Here is a 21106-nt window from a genome sequence, read left to right on the forward strand (position 1 = left end):
GTCCTGTTTATTTTTGTGTGTGTGTGTGTGTGTGTGTGTGTGTTTGTGTGTGTGTGTGTGTGCTTGGACACAGCATGCAGCTGTAATCCTCTGGGCACTCTTCCTGGAGGAAATCCCTGTGACACAAATACTGGAATATGTTATTGCAAACGCCTTGTCACTGGGCGAAACTGTGACCGGTGTCAGGTGAGAGAGTGTTTATTCCTAAAGGAATTTCAAACCAGAGTATGTGATAACTTATGTTTAAATCAGTGTGTTTGTGCCTCAGCCTCAGCACTGGGGCCTAAGCACCGATAAGGATGGCTGTCGGCCATGTGACTGCGATCTCGGAGGAGCTCTGAACAACGAGTAAGAGCCAACACATTACTTTAATGCATTTATGCTTTTTCCCATCAGTCTCATACAACATTTTCTTAATCTATTGATACCAGTAGCATTGCCAGTTCATCTCTCACACTGCCTCCATCTTTCTTTCTTTATCTGCCTCTCTATTTGCAGTTGTTCTCCACATACGGGGCAGTGTGTGTGTCGAGAGCACATGTCTGGCAGAAGCTGTAACACCTTAAACCCCGGATATTATTTCACTGCCCTTGACCACTACACTTATGAGGCAGAGGAAGCTGCATTCGGACCGGTTAGTCCCACACAGGGCATGATCTGAGTTCAAGTATGGCACAGTTTCTAGAAAGCACATTCATGAAATGCACTGGTGCTAACATCAGATAATATTAGCATTTCTTTTTAGCATTTTGATAATAGCATATTTATCAATATATTAGCAATCTTCCTGAGAAGATTCGAAGCAATGATACAAATTGTATGAAGAATATTCCAGAAGCGTACCATTTTTTCCCCTTGGATATCAAAAAAAAAAAAAAAACCTTTGTTTTCTGTAACTGTTGTTTTACTCAACAGGAGCAAATCAGGAATAAAAAACAATGACCAAAATGGCAAATCTAATATTTCCATGAAACCAATGACCTAATGGTCATAAACAACAGCTCAGATCTCAGCAAGAGGTTTGATAGTCCATAAACAGGAGGTGACTGTGGAACGGGAATATAATGAAATTCTTACTCTGGGAATCCTCCAAGCAGCATATGGCACAAATTAAAGAAAAAGGGGGAAAAACAAGACCTAATCACAAGAAAGCCAGAAGTGTGCATTGCGCAAAATAACACTGGAGAAAGGTTTATGCAAAGTCCACCAGAGGTAGATTGGGTCCTATGTTGTAAATTAGCGTATATAGGGGTGAGTGTGTGTTCTGTGTGTGTGTGTGTGTGTGTGTGTGTGTGTGTGTGTGTGTGTGTGTGTGTGTGTGTGTGTAAAAATGCAGAGGTTATATGTGTGGTATAGCTGAAAGGGAAGAAAGACCTTTGTTACTTTGAGTTTATGTAACATAACTCAGTGTTGCACAATAGATCCAGAGCCCAGGAATCAGAATCAGAATCAGAATACTTTATTGATCCCTGTAAAGTAAAGATTAAAGTAAAATAAAAAAGAAGAAAATGTAAACAATATGGGTGTAACGGTACACAAAATTCACGGTTCGTTACATACTTGGCTTTTTAAGTCATGGTTCGGTTTAATTTCGGTACGGTTAGGGGGAGAAATGTAAAACATAAAATTGCATATCTTTTTTTTAATGCAGTTTATTATTATTAACGTATGTGAACGTCAACAATTTTTTAAACAATTTTAAATAAAATGCCTGCTTGGTTAAATAATATATAAAATAATATTTTACAATAATAAAATAGAATAAATCAAATTAATGCAATACAATTTTTTATTATATTGATTACATTGAGTAATCAATTAAATTCTCACAAATGAAACGGAATAAATTAAATGGAAAAAATGGAAAAGATAAATCAAATAATTTACATTTGTTAGACCCCATTTCGGTAATACAGATGTGTGTGTGTTCTAAAGATATAATCTACTTAACTGTTCTACCTATTTCAGCATTAGGACCAGCCTAGCCTACACTTTTCCAGGAGGGAACTCATGATCTTAAACTCGAATGAAGAATATCATATAATACTAATGATATCAGCAGCTTTAGCAGTTTTTTTTACTGGACCCCTTTCCAACCTTGTCTATGTCTTAAAATCCTGTCTATGAAAATCACAGACACTAATGGAAACAAGACACACATCTTAACCATTTTGACCTTGTGTCCTATTGTGTTCTTGTTAAGAAGGTAAGAATGAAGATGTGCACATACAAAGACCGAGTTGCACTTGATAATTGAAGCTTGCGGTACTGCAAAGAGTTATTGCAAATGAATCGGAAATTCTGAAAATCAGGAAATTAGAAAAGCCATAGAATCATATACATCACGTAAAATCTTTTTTTATTTATTTTTTTTTATTGAGAGATCATTGTATTAGGTATACAGATGTGAGTAATATGTAATTTCTTCCAATAACTTGTACTCAGGCAGTGACAGTGGTGACAAGGCCTATTCCTCGGCCTGCAGATCGACACCCAACCTGGACTGGTGTTGGGTTCGCCAAAGTACCTGAAAGAGAAACCCTGCAGTTTACCATTGACAACATTCCACAGTCTATGGATTATGACTTGTTGATCCGCTATGAACCTCAGGTGATGTAACATGCACAAAACCTACCTGTATCTACTTTTTTTTTAGGTGAATGAATGAGAACTGTGATACATAACATCATTACTTTGCAAACGGTTTTTAGAGAGATTTAGAACATTACACTACATATATATTATTTTCTGTTTCTATTCAAAACATATATAATTGTACAAAAATATAGATGAAGTATTATGATAGAGGGGGTGCTTAAGCGCATCTGTTCCTTAGGCTGATGTGTGTGTGTGTGTGTGTGTGTGTGTGTGTGTGTGTGTGTGTGTGTGTGTGTGTGTGTGTGTGTGTGTGTGTGTGTGTGTGTGTGTGTGTGTAGTTACCTGAAGTGTGGGAGCAGGTGAGAATAGATGTGACACGGCCTGCTTATCCTCTCACGTCTGCAAAATGTTTAGATTCATTCTCTGACCATCAGACCATCTCCCTTCCTCCTGGCTTCAGGTACTGTGTGTGTGTGTGTGTGTGTGTGTGTTTAAACGTATAATGTGTAAAGCGGTTCTTTGTTGCATACTGTAATGTGTTATGTTAATGTATTTTTATTACAGTATAACTTTGTTAATATTTTAGTCAGGCATTTGATCAATGGGACACTTTCCATCATGTCTTAGTAGCTTTTTTCTCACTTCATTTTTGAAGTGATTGGAGGATCAGATTTTTTTCTGTTGTGAACTCATTTCACACATTCAACCTTCGCTTGTGTGATTTTTTTATTGTTATTTGCTGAATTGCAAATATCGACTGCTGAGCCAACTTTGCTGTGGTGAAATGAAGCCTGCATCTGTTTAATACCCAGTCCACCCATTTATCCAATATTATTATATTAATAAATAAATTATATGAATTTCTCTGCTGCATGAGCAAAACCGCTGGTTGGTCCCATAGTTTAAATATTATATTTCATACAACATAAGTTTAATCTGAAAGAGTTTAAATTAATATTCTATCCAGAACTTCAGTAATTGAAGCCATATTGTGAGCAATATTGAAATAGCAATACTGTATAAATACAATTTTAAATTAGAAAGTAGAACAACTTGGTTCTATGTTTCTATGTGCAACAGGGAACTTTAAAACTAGCTTTAAACATTGTATGTGTGTTTTCAGGTATATGGTCTTGTCCAGGCCACTGTGTTTAGAAAAGGGCGAGAAATACACGGTGAAATTAAATCTGTCCCATTTCTCATCAAATGATTTTCATCACCAGCCACACATCTTGATTGACTCTGTAAGTAAATCTGACTGTTACACCACAGCTGCTCTTAAACTACACTATCTCTATCATTGACCCAATATTCTCAGTGTGAGGCGTATGAGCTTATAAAGCTTACTGTGCAAATAATCGATTATTATCGGGTATGTAAAATGTTATACAAACTTCTCTCTTATCCATGTAGAAGGACTGTAAATCTGTGAAGATGCCTCACTAAGTCCAGTCTAAATATATATTTTTTAATACATGGGTTATAATTTATAAGCCTTAGATATACCATTTTTTTGTTACTATTACTGTAGCAGTCACTGTGCACTTTAACATGCACATTTATTTAAATTGACCCTTGCCTTCTGAATTCTTTATAGATTGTGCTGTTGCCTGTGGTTCGAGATCTGGAGATGTTCTCAGGATCAGCTGACGGAGAGGCGGCGTGGGAAATGTTTCAGAAATACCGCTGTCTCGAGAACAGCAAGAGCGTCCAGAAATTACCCATGAACGACATCTGCAGAGGATACATCTTCAGCGCGTCAGCTCTGCTTCAACAGGGAGCTATGGGTCTGAACACACTCACATACACATCAACACTGTGAGCCATGTATAGTTGATAGTATTAATAATTATGAAATTCACTAAAAGATTTGTAACACTTTTAATGAAAAATGTTGAATGAAAATGGTTGAAAAATATTTGGAAACAAAAGTTCAGAAACACCTGTTTTTTTATGTTTTTTGAGAGACACATGCATGTTCTATTTGTATATATGCAATAAATTAGGTCATTCTATGATATGAAGATTTACTTTGACCAAACAAACCTAAAAATGTCCAGTTGTTGCGCTTTAGTTTCGTTGAAAAATCCTCCCTTTGCATGTATCACAGCTTTACACACCCTTTGCATCTGGAAAGAATAAAAATTCAAAGGGGAAAAGAATTTAGAAGGCAATGGTTAGTGCATTCTGCTGCCATGCCTCTTGTAAAACTGCACTAGTTGGAGATTTTCTTGTGATCTGGTTCATCTCAGAGCAGTTCAAGTGTAGTGACTGGCCGTTCCATGAAAGATAACACACCAGCTGACTGTTTGCTTTTTAAAATAAGACTTACAGAGCTCAGATGTACACTACAGGTCATTGTCTTGTTTGTATAGTGGTCAGTTCCAATGAGCCACAGCCTAGACAGAATTACATAGTGGTGAAGTATGGAATGGTAGCCATGTTGGTTCAATATTAGTTTCACCTGGAATAAGTTTTAAACCTTCACTGCTCCAAAACAACCCCAAACCATTAAGCTTCCACCTCCATGTTTCACTGTGGCGGTGAAGCAGTTTGTTAACATCTTCTCTTCTGTTCTCCATCTTACACAAGTTCTTCGGTTAGCACCAAAAATTTAACTTTTGGACTTTCTTCCAATCATTCACTGCGTTTTTGCCTTTTACCTGGTTAGTTGCATAGAAACAAAAGGGAACATGCATTTGTCTCAGAAACCACAAATGACATGCTTCTTTATGTCTTTGTCTCCCTTGCACTCAAATACATGCAGAATGTGAGTGTGACCTACTAGGCTCTAACAGTGCGATGTGTGATCCTAATGGTGGCCAGTGCCTATGCAGGAAAAATGTGATAGGCAGGAAGTGTAACAACTGCGCCCCAAGTACCTTCCAGCTGGAACTTTCAGGCTGCAGGCGTAAGTTTATACACACATCTCACACATACAGTACACTAATCATCCAGGTTCATTAAAGTCATTAAATCATCCTAGACAATTATAGACATCATTGAAATCCAAGTAAACATCCTAGAAATGTTGTGTATTATGTTGAACTGTATTTTCCGCCCTGCAGTAGAAAATGGGTAATTTTAGTATTTAATCCTAAAAACTAAAGTATGTACAACATGTATGTGCTAAATGTGTTTTAAAATGAATAAGACATTTAGATTTCCTGGACTTGTTTAATTCAAGTTGGGATGTGAAGCCTACAAAATGTGTAAAACAACAAATAACAGCAACTAAAAAACGATTTAGACTTATGATAAGATTATACCTATATACTATATTCCATTATTTATAATACATTTTTACCTTTATTTGTGGAAACAAAGTATTCATAAACAATGTATTGCAAAGTGCAAATGTTCTCCACCATGAAATGATAGGATGATTAACATTCCAAGACATTCAAAGTATATATTAAATATTAAAAGTCATTTCTATTGCTTGATTCATATGTACTGTTTGTATCAGTCATCTAATGTGTATTTGCGCACCCTCTATCCTTTTCAGCATGTGAGTGTGACCCACTGGGCTCAAAGAACACTTTCTGCAATTCGACCACAGGCCAGTGCTTGTGTTTACCTGGTGTTTATGGACGTCAGTGTGCCCACTGTCTCCCCAGGCACTGGGGCTTCCCACACTGCCAACAATGCTTCTGTAATGGGCACGGGGAGCAATGTCACCCTCAAACAGGCCAGTGCTTAGAGTGCAGAGACAACACCACAGGAGACCAGTGTGAGAGGTACACCAAAAGTCTTTCTAAGAGTTTCACCTCTGTATCATATGAAAGCAAATCGACAAGACAAGATTTGTAATTTAGATTCCTGTGAATCTGCTTTACCAAAGGTAGATATACCATTTATATAGGTATAAAGGTAGATTATTACGCATGATTTATTTAATGTTTACATTTATTGCATTTGTCGAAATAACTAGGGTTTAAATTAAAGTGTCTCTTAAAGAAGTTAAAGCCACTACAGTAGTTTTAGCCATGGTTTTACTTTACTTTACCGAAGAGTCAAGAATTCGCTGCTTCGATAGGAGGGGCCTGGTTCGAGTAAGAGGCGAATCTTTGCAGTGGTGATATGAAGAGGTGCTCAATGTCTGATTACACATAGAACTACCAGTTTTCTCCCAAGAAGTCAATATACAGCCTATTGTTATAATAATGTTGTAAATAAAATGTGTGAATAAATCTAACCCCGCCCCTTGTGGCAGATTTAAATTTTACTTTCCATGATCCGTGACCGACACAGGAGCATGTTAGCGGCAGGGATTTAGATATAAAAAATGTCTGCGACATTCTGTAAAAGTATAATTCTCTTCTAATTTCATTCTGTAAATTAAATTAGACACATTAAAACACACACACACACACACACACACACACTCACACAAACAAACACATATGACTATGTAAATCCTTAGTCTGAGACACACCAAATTATTACAGTATATTACTGTATGCAATATTCATTGTGTTTAACTAGCTTGCATAATCAAAGCATGACATAAGATTGTTAGAAACGTGAACTTTATCTGAATGTGAGTTTTCTTTATCTCTAATTTAGCTTTCAGATATCAGCATGAGTATGCGATTTGCCTTTCCCTGCTCAGAGGCTTAGTATTCTTCCAAAGAGGGAACTCTAGGAGATAAAGGAGAAAGGAAAGGGGGAATTAAGACTAATACTTTGTTCCCCAGTGCAGTTGTAGGTAAAAGCTGGCACCTGTGATGAGGCTGACAAATAAAAAAACCAGGAGAACGAAAATGTTACATCCTCCATAAGTTTAGAAACATTACATCACTTCTCTTAGATGAGGTGGAAGAACTGTTGATCCCAAAGATCAGTCATAGTGTAGCTCAGCACTATCATCAAGTCAAGTCAAGAAGCTTTTATTGTCATTTCAACCATATATAGCTGACGCAGTACACAGTGAAATGAAACGTCGTTCCTCCAGAACCCTGGTGCTACATAAAACAACATAAAGCTACATAACAGAAACCACAGGGCTGAGGACTAGTAAGTGTCCCTGCCACATGAAGTGCATCGTGTGCAACCTTGTGCAAACAGTGCAAGACAGACAGTGCAAGACAACACAAGACAGTGCAAGACAACACAAGACAGTGCAAGACAACACAAGACAGTGTAGGACAAAAACACAAAATAGCGCCACCAGTAAACCTGCTGTATACTACACAGTGCGGTGTGTAAAAGAGTACTGTGTACAGGAGTGAACATGTATTTAAACAAAAATGTAAACAAGAGGGTTTATGCAAAAAACAATAGCAGCAGTCAAGAAAAGATGTGCAGAAACAACATGTAAACAGTTTGTAGTATTGGGGCGATATAATATGGGCATGGATGTGGGAAGTGAGTAGGATTGTGTGTTTGAGTCCGGGTTGTACAGATCAGTCGCACATTCCAGTGTGTGCGTGAGTTTTAGTGCAGTTCTGTGTTGAGAAGCCTGATAGATTGAGGGAAGAAACTGTTACACAGTCTGGATGTGGCGGCCCGAATTCTTTGGAATCGCTTTCCTGATAGCAGGAGGGTGAAGAGTGTGTGTGTGAGGGGTGTGTGGGGTCTTTCACAATGCTGTTTGTTTTGCGGATGCAGCGTGTGTTGTAAATGTCCATGATAGAGGGGAAAAGGACTCCGATGATATTCTCAGCCGTCCTCACCATCCTCTGTAGGGTCTTGCGATCCGAGACGGTGCAGTTTCCAAATCATGCAGCTGCTCAGGATTCTCTCAATGGTCCCGCAAATTATCGGGGATTGAATGTACAGTGGAATCTAATTTTTACAAGCAAAATTGGTTCCAGAAACACACTCGCAAACCAATTTACTTGGGGTTTGGGGGGATGAGCTTTCCTCAGCCTTCTCTGGAAGCAGAGATGCAGCAGGGCTTTCTTGGCAGGAGACAGTAGTCTTCTTCGGCATGTGAACGATGGTCATCGTCTTGAGGCACGTAGGAACAACGGCGCTGTTTAGGTGCTCTTCTGCACATTCCCTGAGCACTTTTCCAAGAATGTTGTCTGGTCCAGCTTTCCTCACTTCAGCTGTGGTTAGACAGGGCACCTGGGCACTGGGAGGAAGGGTGGTTTTTCTCACCACCATGTTGTTCTGCACCTCGAACCAGGCGTAGAAGTTGTTCAGCACATCTGGGAGGGATGCCAGGATGTCACAAGCAGGTGAAGTTGGATGCCCTGCCACATGCGCCAGGTGTCTCCGCTGTCCTTGAAGTGGGCGTAAATTATCTTGGCGTATGCACGCTTTGCCTCTCTGATGGCACGGGACAGTTTGGCTCTCACTGTCTTTAAGGCCATCTTGTCCCCTGCTCTGAAGGCGGAGTCTCTTGGTTTCAGCAGTGCAGGCACCTTAGCGGTCATGCACGGCTTCTGGTTAGAGCGTGTGGTGATGGTCTTGGAGATGGTCACATCATCAATGCACTTACCGATGTAGCAGTGTTTTGTAGTTCGCTAATGGTCTTGTAGAGTATGCCGAGCACTTGCTTAGCATTAGCGCTAGGTGGAATGTACACTCCGAGCACAATAGCGATGGTGAATTCCTGGGGTAAATAAAAAGGTCTACATCTCACAACCATAAACTCCAACAGCGATGAGCAGTTGGTGGAAACATGCATGCATGCATGAATTCTGTCGATCAGCCACGTCTCAGTGAACAAACCCCCCCCCAGAAGTGTCTGTACTCACGCTGAGTAGCTGCTATCATGTTCTTATTGTGCTTAAATATGGAACAAGGAAGCTGACATTACCCTTCAATTTATGTCCTTGAAATATGTCCGTCACCTTACTTTCGTACAGCTTAATCTAGTTACCACAATTCTCACATGATACTACAGGGACTTAAACTAATTGTGAAAGCGTAGTTGTTATAGCACTCATGGTTATCCCATTAATATCCTTGTAATGATGTCCATAGGTGCAAGAATGGTTACCACGGCAATGCATTAATAGGCAGCACTGACCGCTGTCGGCAATGTATGTGTCCTGATGGCCCAGACAGTGGAAGACAGTTTGCAGACACCTGCTACCAAAACCCTACTTCACTCCAGCTTGTCTGTGTGTGCAGCCAAGGATACAAAGGTAAAAACTTTTCTAATAGGTTTCCACGATAAATTGAATGAGCAGAAGGTGTTTGGATGACTACTTTTCCTTAACTTGTAATTCTTTCGCTAATTTTCTGTGCAAAAGTGTATAGTGTGTGAAGTAAAGTTGCATGAATGCATTAGCCTTAAATGGATTCTTCAATCACATTAGTCTAAAATACCTAATCTGCCTATGAATGCTGCGGAACGGCTTTCCTGATAGCAGGAGGGTGAAGAGTGTGTGTGACGGGTGTGTGTCATCCACAATGCTGTTGGCTGCAGTGTGTGGTGTAAATGTCTATAATGGAGGGGAGAGAGAGATTTCGAAGATCTTCTCGGCCATCCTCACTATTCTCTGTAGGGTCTTGCAATCCGAGACGCAAACCAATTTACTTGTATATCGATACAAATTTTCCCATAAGAAATAATAGAAATTCAGATAATTGGTTTCATTACACCCAAAAAGATTCATATAAAAATAGAAGTACAGTATACGGCAATACAGTATAATAATAAACCTCTATACGTACAAATAAATAGTTATTGTCTTACTGTATACTGTAACAATAATAATCTTAAATAAAAACAAATAAACATGATGTTTACTGTACCATTGAGAAGAGTTCAGGCTGGTATGAGGGAGAGGAGAAGGAGATGAGGAGGAGAATGGTTATTGCTTGGAAGGAGAATATCCTTCTATTATGATGTCGGGAAGATTTTAACCCGAATGACTGACTTCATTTAATTTATGCGTTTTTAAGCTTTGCGCTCGATGCTTGTACTCATCATTCTTCTTCCTTCAAACACGTTTAGTGGAATTATGACCCAAAAGTTCTATTTTGGTCTCATCTGACCACATGACTTTCTCCCATGACTCCTCTGGATCATCCAAATGGTCATTGACAAACTTAGGACGTGCCTGGACATGTGCTGGTTTAAGCAGGGGAACCTTCCGTGCCATGATTTCAAACCATGACGTCTTGGTGTATTACCAACAGTAACCTTGGAAACAGTGGTCCCAGGTCTTTTCAGGTCATTGACCAGCTCCTCCCGTGTAGTTCTGGGCTGATTTCTCACCTTCCTCAGGATCATTGAGACCCCACGAGGTGAGATCTTGCATGGAGCCCCAGTCCGAGGGAGATTGACAGTCATGTTTGGCTTCTTCCATTTTCTAATGATTGCTCCAACAGTGGACCTTTTTTCACCAAGCTGCTTGGCAATTTCCCCGTAGCTCTTTCCAGCCTTGTGAAGGTGTACAATTTTGTCTCTATTGTCTTTGGACAGCTCTTTGGTCTTGGTCATGTTAGTAGTTGGATTCTTACTGATTGTATGGGGTGGACAGGTGTCTTTATGCAGCTAACGACCTCAAACAGGTGCATCTAATTTAGGATAATAAATGTAGTGGAGGTGGACATTTTAAAGACAGACTAACAGGTCTTTGAGGGTCAGAATTCTAGCTGATAGACAGGTGTTCAAATACTTATTTGCAGCTGTATCATACAAATAAATAGTTTAAAAATCATATATTGTGATTTCTGGATTTTTTTTATGTCTCTCACAGTGGACATGCAGCTACGATGACATTTTCAGACCCCTCCATGATTTCTAAGTGGGAGAACTTGCAAAATAGCAGGGTGTTCAAATACTTATTTTCCTCACTGTATATCAGATTTTCGCCCGCAATCCAATGCAAATTTCAACAATTTTTGCTCGTACTACAAAACACACATAAAAAACATTACTAACAAACCAAGGTTTTACTGTACCCATAATAATAGAATGTTTGTTTTCCACAAGGGAGATCAAACTGAAAAATCTTAATCTGAACAGAAATCTGGCAGCATGCACCCGAATCCCTTTGGGTGGGAAACATGCCATGTACTTATGGTCTCCAGAGCTCTGTGTGAAGCAGTGAGTTTTCTATTTGACTCATTTTTATTTTTATAGCACACACTTTTCTACTGAAAGTGAATTTTTGCAGTACCAGCTGAGGCTGTATAAATATGAAACGTGAGTCATAACGGGTTTTTTTATCCGCACACGTGAGTCATGGCGTTTTTTTATTCGCACAGTTCTGTGTACTCTAGAACTCTAGAGAGTGCTGTGTGTTGAAATCACAGAAAAACAGCAGTTTCTGAAATTCTCAAACCAGCCTTTCTGGCATTAGCATCTGCAATCCACTTCAATAGGAATGCATGCAAACCTGTGCATTGCACCAAGTATATATGGTTTGTGTGTGTGTGTGTGTGTGTGTGTGTGTGTGTGTGTGTGTGTGTGTGTGTGTGTGTGTGTGTGTGTGTGTTTGTGTGTGTGTGTGTATTGATACTCAAACTTAAATGCATTGCATAAAAATATACATCTTGAATTGATTGTTTTTATGTCTAAATGTTTCGCACTTACAGATGATTAAGATGCTCATACTTTACAAATAGTGTAAAATTGTAATAATGCTCTTTCTCTCCTAAGGACCAAGGTGTGAGGACTGTGCACCTGGTTACTATGGCAACCCACAGGTGTCAGGCGGACGGTGCCACCCATGCCAGTGTAATGGCAACATAAACATGCACGATCCGTTGTCCTGTGATGCCCGCACAGGGATCTGTCTCAGATGCCTGTATAACACTGAAGGCCAGGCGTGTCAGCATTGTCGCCGTGGTTACTACGGAGATGCTAGCACCCAGAACTGCCAGAGTAAGTGTGTGTGCGCGTGTGTGTGTGCGCGTCTGTGTGTGTGTGTGTGTGTGTGTGTGTGTGTGTCTCAATATGTGTAAAGACATACTTTTCATCTAACTGTATAATTCAATTTCAATTCTCATTTTTCTAAATTTAGCTCAATTTTGTTGAATTGTTGTACATTGACCAGACTATAGTATAAACCAGGGGTCTCTAACTGTTTGTACATCACAAGCCAGTTATTTTTCTGAAAATGTTCTTGCTGATCAATATATGTTTTAATAGGACAATACTATAGAAATTAAACTTGTATATATTTTAGTGTAAATAAAAAAGGGCAGCTGGTATCGATGTACAGATTTACTGTCCTATGAAAATAACTCAACATACAGCCATTATGTCTAAATAACTGGCAACAAAAGTGAGCACACCCTAAGTGATAACAGCTGTACGTCATGTAAACATGCAAAGCCAAGTGTCCTATTGATCATGTTTATGTTTTGTCTGCTTGACAGGGACATACAAATTTGTGTATCTTGTATTGGAGCAGTTAAAATTTGTTCAAAAAAGTTATTTCATACTGACCACTGGATGTTCAATATGATGCCTTATGGCAAAGACTCTCTGAGGATTCGAGAATTAGAATTGTTGCTCTCCACAAAGATGGTCGAGGATATAAAATTGGTAACACCTTGAAACTGAGTTACAGTTTAGTGGCCAGGGTCATACAAAGGTTTTCCAAAATGGGTTTCACTCGGAACAGGCCTCGCAAGGGTAAATCAAAGAAGTTAAGTCCTCCTGCTGTGTGTCAGGTGCAGAAGCTGCTTCAATAAAAGATGCATGAGTGCTGCCAGCATTGCTTTAGAGGTTGCAGATGCAGAAGGTGAGGAGTACCAAGAAAACTGTGGAGGAGTGGAAGAGGATCCCAGCAACAACCTGTGAATTCTATGTTCAGGAATATTAAGGCAGTGCTGGATAAAAATGATGCTCACACAAAATATTGACACTTTGGTCACAGTTTTGACATGTTCACTATAGGGTGTACTCACTTTTTTGCCAGTTATTTAGACAATAATGGATGCATGTTGAGTTTTTTCAGAGGACAGTAAATCTATAGTGCTAAACAAGCTGCACAGACTACTCTATATTATATCCAAGTTTCATTTCTATAGTATTGTCCCTTAAGGACATATAATAAAATGGTTGCTGAAATGTGAGTGGTGTACTCACTTGTATGAGATGTATATATATGTGAGACTGTGTTCATAAACACTTTACTGGTTTTTAAGTGGAAACACTTTTATGATTTTTGAGAGAAATGTTTCTTTTATTTATACAACAAACTCAGTAAAAAGTGAACACAGTGAAACATGGACCTCCTGAAACATGGACCAGACAGAATTGCATGGTGGTGTTCAGTCCATGTTGGTTTAGTTTTCCTTTGACCAACATGGACTGAACACCATAATGCAATTCTGTCTGGACTGCGGCTCATTGGAACCGACTTGGAGAAACGAACTGTCTGTATGCCGAGAGTGTGCAAAGCTGTTATCCATGCTGAGAGATTTTTTTTTTTTAATGAAAATAAAGTGGAAGATCTGTACATTTACAGTGAGGAAAAGAAGTATTTGAACACCCTGCTATTTTGCAAGTTCTCCCACTCAGAAATCAGTAAATTGTGATATATATATATATGTTGTGATTTTTGGATTTTTTTTTTTTTTAGATTATGTCTTTCACAGTGGACATGCATCTACGATGACAATTTCAGACCCCTCCATAATTTCTGAGTGGGAGAACTTGCAAAATAGCAGGGTGTTCAAATACTTATTTTCCTCACTGTATATATTTGTTTGTTCGAAGTATATCTTCATACTGTCACATTACCTAGTTTGTTGCATAGAAACAAATTTTAATTGTATGGGTCTCTCAAAAACCATAAAAGACTAGGTTTTTCCAAACTTTTGACAGGCTCTGTATAAAGGCAGTATTTTTACAGCTCAGATCAGAATTTACATGAAATCGTCACATTGCATCTGCGTAGCAACTGCATGCAACAATAAAACAAATATATTATTTTACCTATTTCCAGCATGGAAATTATGTTTTCTGAAACTACATTTTCCCCAAAACGTCTTGCAACCCTTCCTGGCCCACAACTGGGTTGCGAATTGGTGGTTGGGGACCTCTGCTATTGACCTTTATTTTCCAACCGTGTATTGTTTTTTAGGCTGTATTGTTCACGTCCATGTTATGTGCAGCTGTAACATATTATGTTTTTATCTTTATTTTGTCTGTGTGTGTCTTTTTAGAGTGCATGTGCCAGCTTTTGGGTACTGACAGTTCCAGGTGTGTAGACGGTGAGTGTCAGTGTAACCAGGTGAGTGGGCAGTGCCCATGTTTACCCAATGTAGAGGGTCTGCACTGTGACCACTGTGCCTCTAACACCTGGAACTTCAACAGTGAAGAAGGCTGTCAGTCATGCCAGTGTCATCCCACACACTCTTATAGCCAGTCCTGCGATGTAGTGAGTACATACACGCACACACACACCTTTAAAATAGGATATAAATAAATACTTGTACCTTATTTTTAACGACATAATAAGTGGAAGGTTTTCACTTTCATGCTTGTGTGTACAACTGGACAGAAAGAAAGCATTCATTCAGTTTCCTTTCATTTATTCATCCTTAGTAACTCCGTGATGAGGATGAAGTGGTTTATATAAGGCTGATTGTTTATATTTTGACTAGAACAAAATTGATTATAAATGCATCTTACGATGGCGATAGCGATACAACAATATTGCAAACCGCCACTAGTCCACGAGTACACTGCTACATACAGATACACTGTATACTTTATGCAGCACAGTACTGTAAAATGCTCTGTTTTACTATATTATGTACTGTAATTTAAATTATTTACAAATTACTGTATACTACCCTATACAGATCACCATTCTTTAGGACTCTTGGGTAGGCTAGGCCATATCTCGACCCAAGTTACGATGGGGTCATCAGAATGCATCATCATAACTCAGGGACTACCTGTACATATCACAGGTATAAACAAAAATAATAACTGAATGAATGGGATTAAAAAAAGAACTATCGCAAATAGAGGTCGACTGATTCATCGGTTTTGCCGATTAATCGCTACAGGCAGTTGATTGCTTGAACTATCAGCTATCTCGCAATTCTGACTTTTTTCTCAGTATTCTCACCTCTTACTTTAACGTTAAGCAGAGGCTCAGTGTCAGTCCTGGGGTTTTGATCTCACAACCTCAGCAAAACCTCAGCAAAAATCAATGGCTGTGTTCCCATTGGGTGGGAAATAAGACTCAATTCCTTTCTCCCTGTTAAATTACAGTGATGATAGCCAGTTCAGTTCAAGGTCATACTCCAGGTTTCTTGTTTGGCCAGGATCGGTCTGTTAACTACATACTTTTTGGCCAGTGATGTGCATACTGAAAATGTTAACTTTGCTCCTCAGGTGTCCGGTCAGTGTGTCTGTATGCCAGGATTTGGTGGTAGGACCTGTGATGAGTGTAGGCCTCTGTTCTGGGGTGATCCAGAAGTCAGGTGTCATGGTGAGTTTTAAATGTGATTGAATGCTCTCCGTCTGTTTAGCGGGCTGTATATCTGTCATCTATTTTTTAATCTGTATCAGCAAAACTGGAGACATTTAGACCTAGAATTATAGTTTTGCACTTTTTGTCTTTTGCTTATTAAAAGGTCTTATAACTACAAATACAGTTCACATTTGTAACCATACACATTAGCCAAATGTACAGTAGAATCAAAAAACAGCAACTCTTAATGCAGTAAACCTAAAGGTTCAATATTAAATTTTTTTATGTGAAATTAGTACAAGTAATACTAAATGATGTATATGTAGAAATGCCACAGATATTTGGTTTAAGCTATAGCCTTAGTATGAGTGTATTAAATGGCTGAGAAAACCTGTTTGTAAGCCCGGATTCATGTCCTGAAGATGTCGTTTGTACAATACCAATTCCAAAAAAGTTGGGACGCCATGTTTCATGTAAATAAAAACAGAATGCAATGATTTTTAAATCTCATAAACCCATATTTTATTCACAATACAACATAGAAAGCATATCAAATGTTTAAACTGAGTACTATTTTAAGGAAAAATAAGGTAATTTTGAATTTGGTGGCTGCAACACTTCAATACTAAAAGGTATATACAGGTTTTAGAGCAACAAATGCTTCCATCCAGTAACTGTCCTTTTCAGGCAAAGGCCTTACATACTTGAGGAAGGCAATGCTTACTGCATACTGCATCTGTTATAATAGCACGACTTCGTAGTAGAAGAGTCCGGGTGCTAAACTGATCTGCCTGCAGTCTAGACCTTTCACCATTTGAAAACATTTGCTGCATCATGAAATCGAAAAATACAACAAAGGACACCAGAAATGTTGAGCAGCTAGAATTCTGTATCACACACGTATGAGACAACATTCCTCTCTTTCAGCAAATATTAATATATTAATATTAATATTAATATAAAAAAAGTCTTCTCAGTTCCCAGATATATACGTATAGAAGTTGTGATGCTACACAGTGGTAAACATGCGCCTTTTCCAACCTTTGTAAGACCTCTTGCAGGCATCAAATTCACAATGACCTTATGTTTTCTTTGAAATGGTATGTATTATCCGTGTAAACATTTGATATGCTTTATTTTTCTGTATTTTATTGTGAACAGATTTCTGAGATTTGCAAATCATTTTTATTTACATTTTGCACATTGTCTCAAACTTTTTTTGGAATTGGGGTTGAACTTGGTTGGGCATTTTGTCAGTCATTTTCTAAACATTCCACAACACCCCTTTACTCCGCCTCAAATCAGCAAGCTCCCAGTGCAGCCAGGTAATTCTAAAATTAGCAAATAATATTTACTCAATAAACTAAATAAAGACCAGAGTAAATATTGGAAGTGCTTTGCAGGATGGATTGGTTAATTGGTTACGGTTTTTCATAACAAATCAGGTCCATTTTTTTGTAGCTGGTGATTTCCTTACAGATCTTTATGAAGATTTTTGTGTTTACAGAGCTTTACTTGCTTTTCACTCAGCCTGAATGTTCAAGTGCATTTGTTGATATTCAGTAAAAAGTGAATAACTGGAAGACTTTATTAATGCTAACTCTAGTTAAACCACCATTGGTTCTGTGGGCGTTAATCTAGATATTCTTTCTAGAGACCCTTTGAAATACAGTTTTTGACAAATCGTACCTAATTCACCTCAAAATTTATATGAACATCTCGAGCAAAATTATATATAAATATGCATAGTCAATGCAGGATTACACTCCACAGCAGCATTTTGCTCATGTGGTGAATAAACTTATGCAAAGACGAGAAAAGTTTCCACATGTAAGTAAAAGTCATTTAAAGCAAATCTAGTTTATATTTAGCTTACATGTTACTGTGTTTCTGGGCAGTAATGGTGCTCCTCTTATTCATCTTCTCTTTCTCACACACACACACACACACACACACACACACACACACACACACAAACACACACAAACACACACAGACCAAAACATTCCGGCAGAAACATACACAAGGTCTGGCCATGCTTCATCTGAAAACTAGAAGAATTCAACTTAGAGATTCCAGCTCACATTTTCCCACCATAACAGCTGTTAAAACAAACACATGCACACACACACACACACACACACACACACACACACACACACACACACACACACACACACACACACACACACACAAGCATACCTCTTTCGCTTCTCTATCATGTGCACATCGTAACAATCAAAGAAAAAAAAATTACATTCCAGCAAACTGACTCAGCTGCGAACCACCACAAGATAAACACACACATAAACACACACATTAACAAACTCTGGTCAGCCTATTAACTTATTTGTGTGTGTGTGTGTGTGTGTGTGTGTGTGTGTGTGTGTGTGTGTGTGTGTGTGTGTGTGTGTGTGTGTGTGTGTGTGTGCTCGTGTTCCAGCATGCGACTGTGACCCCCAAGGCACTTTTACACCACAGTGTAACAAAACGTCGGGAGCATGTGTGTGTGTCGAGGGTGTGGGCGGACCCCGGTGTGACTCATGTGGGCGGGGCTATGTGGGAACTTTCCCAGACTGCCAGCCATGTCATCAGTGCTTCCGTGAATGGGATGTCACGGTGGGAGAGCTGACCAATCAGACGCAGCAGTTAGTGGACACGGTGGAACAACTGAAAGTTACAGGTGTGACAGCAGCCTATCAGGAGACAATAGACAGCCTGGAAGGCGGAGCCAAGCAAATCACTCAGATACTAGAGGATGATAAGGCTCAGAAAACTCTTAGACACTCTCAAGAGCTTCTGCTGCAGGCCAAGTATGCACATACACACACACACACACACACACACACACACACACTGCAATATGTTTATTGCATAATGTTAAGGCAGGCATATTTGACTGCATTGCATTTTGACCTTTAAAATAGTCTTCATATTACCGTGTGTGTTATAAATTTGACGTGTAAATCTAAACAATAAGTTTATAAATCAGTCCACATAAATTTAACAGTAATGAATGAGCCACTGGCGACACTGGTAACGAAAATCTCCTTTAGTAGAGGGAGTTGTTTGTGTCTAAGTTTAGAAGTCCAGTCATTGTTATGGACATCCGTCCAAAGTTAACACACTAAATTATGAAATAATAATTTTTTGAAACTGACATCAATAAAACAAAGTGTTTCAGATATTTTTGTATTTAATATGTGGGTAAGGATGTGATTGTTTTTTAAATAAAAATTGTTATTATTTCTCACTTTTTTTTACTTTAATGTACGCTAGACTATAACCTGTTTAGATATTAACTACATATCATACTGTATGTACTATAACCCAGACAGAAAAATTTTTTTTTGAGGAAAGTCTATTCCATTATATTGTTTATTCACTTCTGCTAAAGTTCTTCATCTCTATCTCCACCGTCTTGTGAATCATTGCTCTGTGTTACTCTTAGGAGAATCATGACTGATCTGGAACCCTCTCTGAACCATTCAGAGGTGGATGTAAAGCAGACCGCTGAGGAACATCGCAGGGTTGCAAAGGAGCTTATAACGCTCAGTGAGGATATTCAGAAGCAACAAGAAAGCTTTAATAACACACAGCAACAGGTGCTGAACATCAAACACTCCGACCCCGTGGGTACGAACAAGCTTTCTGTTTGCCTTTTGTTTCACTTTGCTGTAACTACTGTTTTTTGGATGATGAAAAGCATTCCTGAGTTTAAAAATAGAAATATGCACTATATTGCCAAAAGTATTCACTCACTCATCCAAATCATCAAATTCAGGTGTTCCAATCCAATCACTTGGTTACAGGTATATAAGATCAAGCACCTGGTCATGCAGACCACTTCTACAAACATTTGTGAAAGAATGGGTCGCTCTCAGGAGGATGCCAGTTGTGAAATATCTTCGCTACTAAATATTCCACAGTCAACTGTTAGTGGTATTATAACAAAGTTGGAAGCGATTGGGAACAACAGCAACTCAGCCACTAAGTGTTAGGCCACATAAAATTTCAAAGCAGTTCAGGGGATGCTGAGACGCATAGTGCACAGAGGTCACCAACTTTCTGCAGTGTCAATAGCTACAGACCTCCAAACTTCTGTGGCCTTCAGATTAGCTCAAGAACAATGCATAGAGAGCTTCATGGAATGGGTTTCCATGGTCGAGCAGCTGCATCCAAGCCTTACATCATCAAGTGCAACGCAAAGCATCGGATGCAGTGGTGTAAAGCACGCCGCCACTAGACTGTAGAGCAGTGTTCTCTGGAGTGACGAATCACGTTTTACTGTCTGGCAATCCGATAGACGATTCTGGGTTTTGCCATTGCCAGGAGAACAGTACTTGTCTGACTGCATAGTGCCAAGTGTGATGTTTGGTGCTCCCAACTTTATGGGAACAGTTTGGGGACGGCCCGTTGTTGTTCCAACATAACTGCACACCAGTGCACAAAGCAACGTCCATAAAGAAATTGGATGAGTAAGTTTGTTGTGGAAGAACTTAACTGGCCTGACCTCAACCTGAACACCTTTGGGATGAATTAGAGCGGAGACTGTGATCCAGGCCTTCTCGTCCAACATGTGTCTGACCTCTTCTGGAAGAATGGTTAAAAAATCCCATCAACACGCTCCTAAACCTTGTGAAAAGCCTTCCCAGACGAGTTGAAGCTGTTATAACATTATATTAAACCCTATGTATTAAGAATTGGATGTTACTCAAGTTCATTTGCATTTGAAGGCAGCCGAGCGAATACTTTTGGCAATAAAGTGTATGTGTTCTGTTAATAGGTGTCCTTTTCCACCTTGTGCTAGCATTCCTATTTTACTCATTTTCCATTGGGAATGTCAAAAATAAAAATATGGTGTGAAAGAGATTGTACCTTGATTAAATAATAACCAATTAAAATTAGGTATAGTAGCCAATTCAGTTTTCTAGTAAAGATTGTAATGTTGCAGAAAGTTAAGGCATTAAAATGGAATATTTTACTTCGAAATGTAGTGGTGTAAAAGGTTAAAGTCTACAAAAGTGGTAATACCAGTGGTGGACTCCAATAATTACAGGTAGTCGTCGACTTACGACCTATGCAACTTACGACCATTCGACTGTACGACCACAATCGCTGTCCGCGGCGTACGATCGTGCGTACCAGCTTCTGGC

At 39.0% G+C, this 21106-nt stretch overlaps 1 protein-coding gene across 2 annotated transcripts in view; it reads left to right on the plus strand.

Moving 5' to 3' along the window:
• lamb1b (laminin, beta 1b) overlaps positions 1 to 21106 on the plus strand; it is a 48172-nt gene that overhangs the window by 17576 nt on the left and 9490 nt on the right. For both annotated transcript variants that reach the window (XR_014531358.1, XM_083528249.1), the window contains exons 11-25: positions 74 to 186; positions 269 to 348; positions 499 to 634; positions 2446 to 2610; positions 2937 to 3058; positions 3722 to 3842; positions 4196 to 4385; positions 5366 to 5509; positions 6107 to 6338; positions 9538 to 9701; positions 12170 to 12394; positions 14689 to 14903; positions 15872 to 15968; positions 18394 to 18763; positions 19402 to 19586. Coding sequence is in view for 1 of the 2 variants with exons in the window: in XM_083528249.1 (XP_083384375.1) it covers positions 74 to 186; positions 269 to 348; positions 499 to 634; positions 2446 to 2610; positions 2937 to 3058; positions 3722 to 3842; positions 4196 to 4385; positions 5366 to 5509; positions 6107 to 6338; positions 9538 to 9701; positions 12170 to 12394; positions 14689 to 14903; positions 15872 to 15968; positions 18394 to 18763; positions 19402 to 19586 (2559 nt within the window). In the remaining variant the exon portion in view is untranslated. The remainder of the gene's footprint in view (positions 1 to 73; positions 187 to 268; positions 349 to 498; positions 635 to 2445; positions 2611 to 2936; positions 3059 to 3721; positions 3843 to 4195; positions 4386 to 5365; positions 5510 to 6106; positions 6339 to 9537; positions 9702 to 12169; positions 12395 to 14688; positions 14904 to 15871; positions 15969 to 18393; positions 18764 to 19401; positions 19587 to 21106) is intronic.

The sequence above is a fragment of the Silurus aristotelis genome, assembly GCF_946808225.1.
Source record: "Silurus aristotelis genome assembly, chromosome: 24".
Lineage (NCBI taxonomy): Eukaryota > Metazoa > Chordata > Actinopteri > Siluriformes > Siluridae > Silurus > Silurus aristotelis.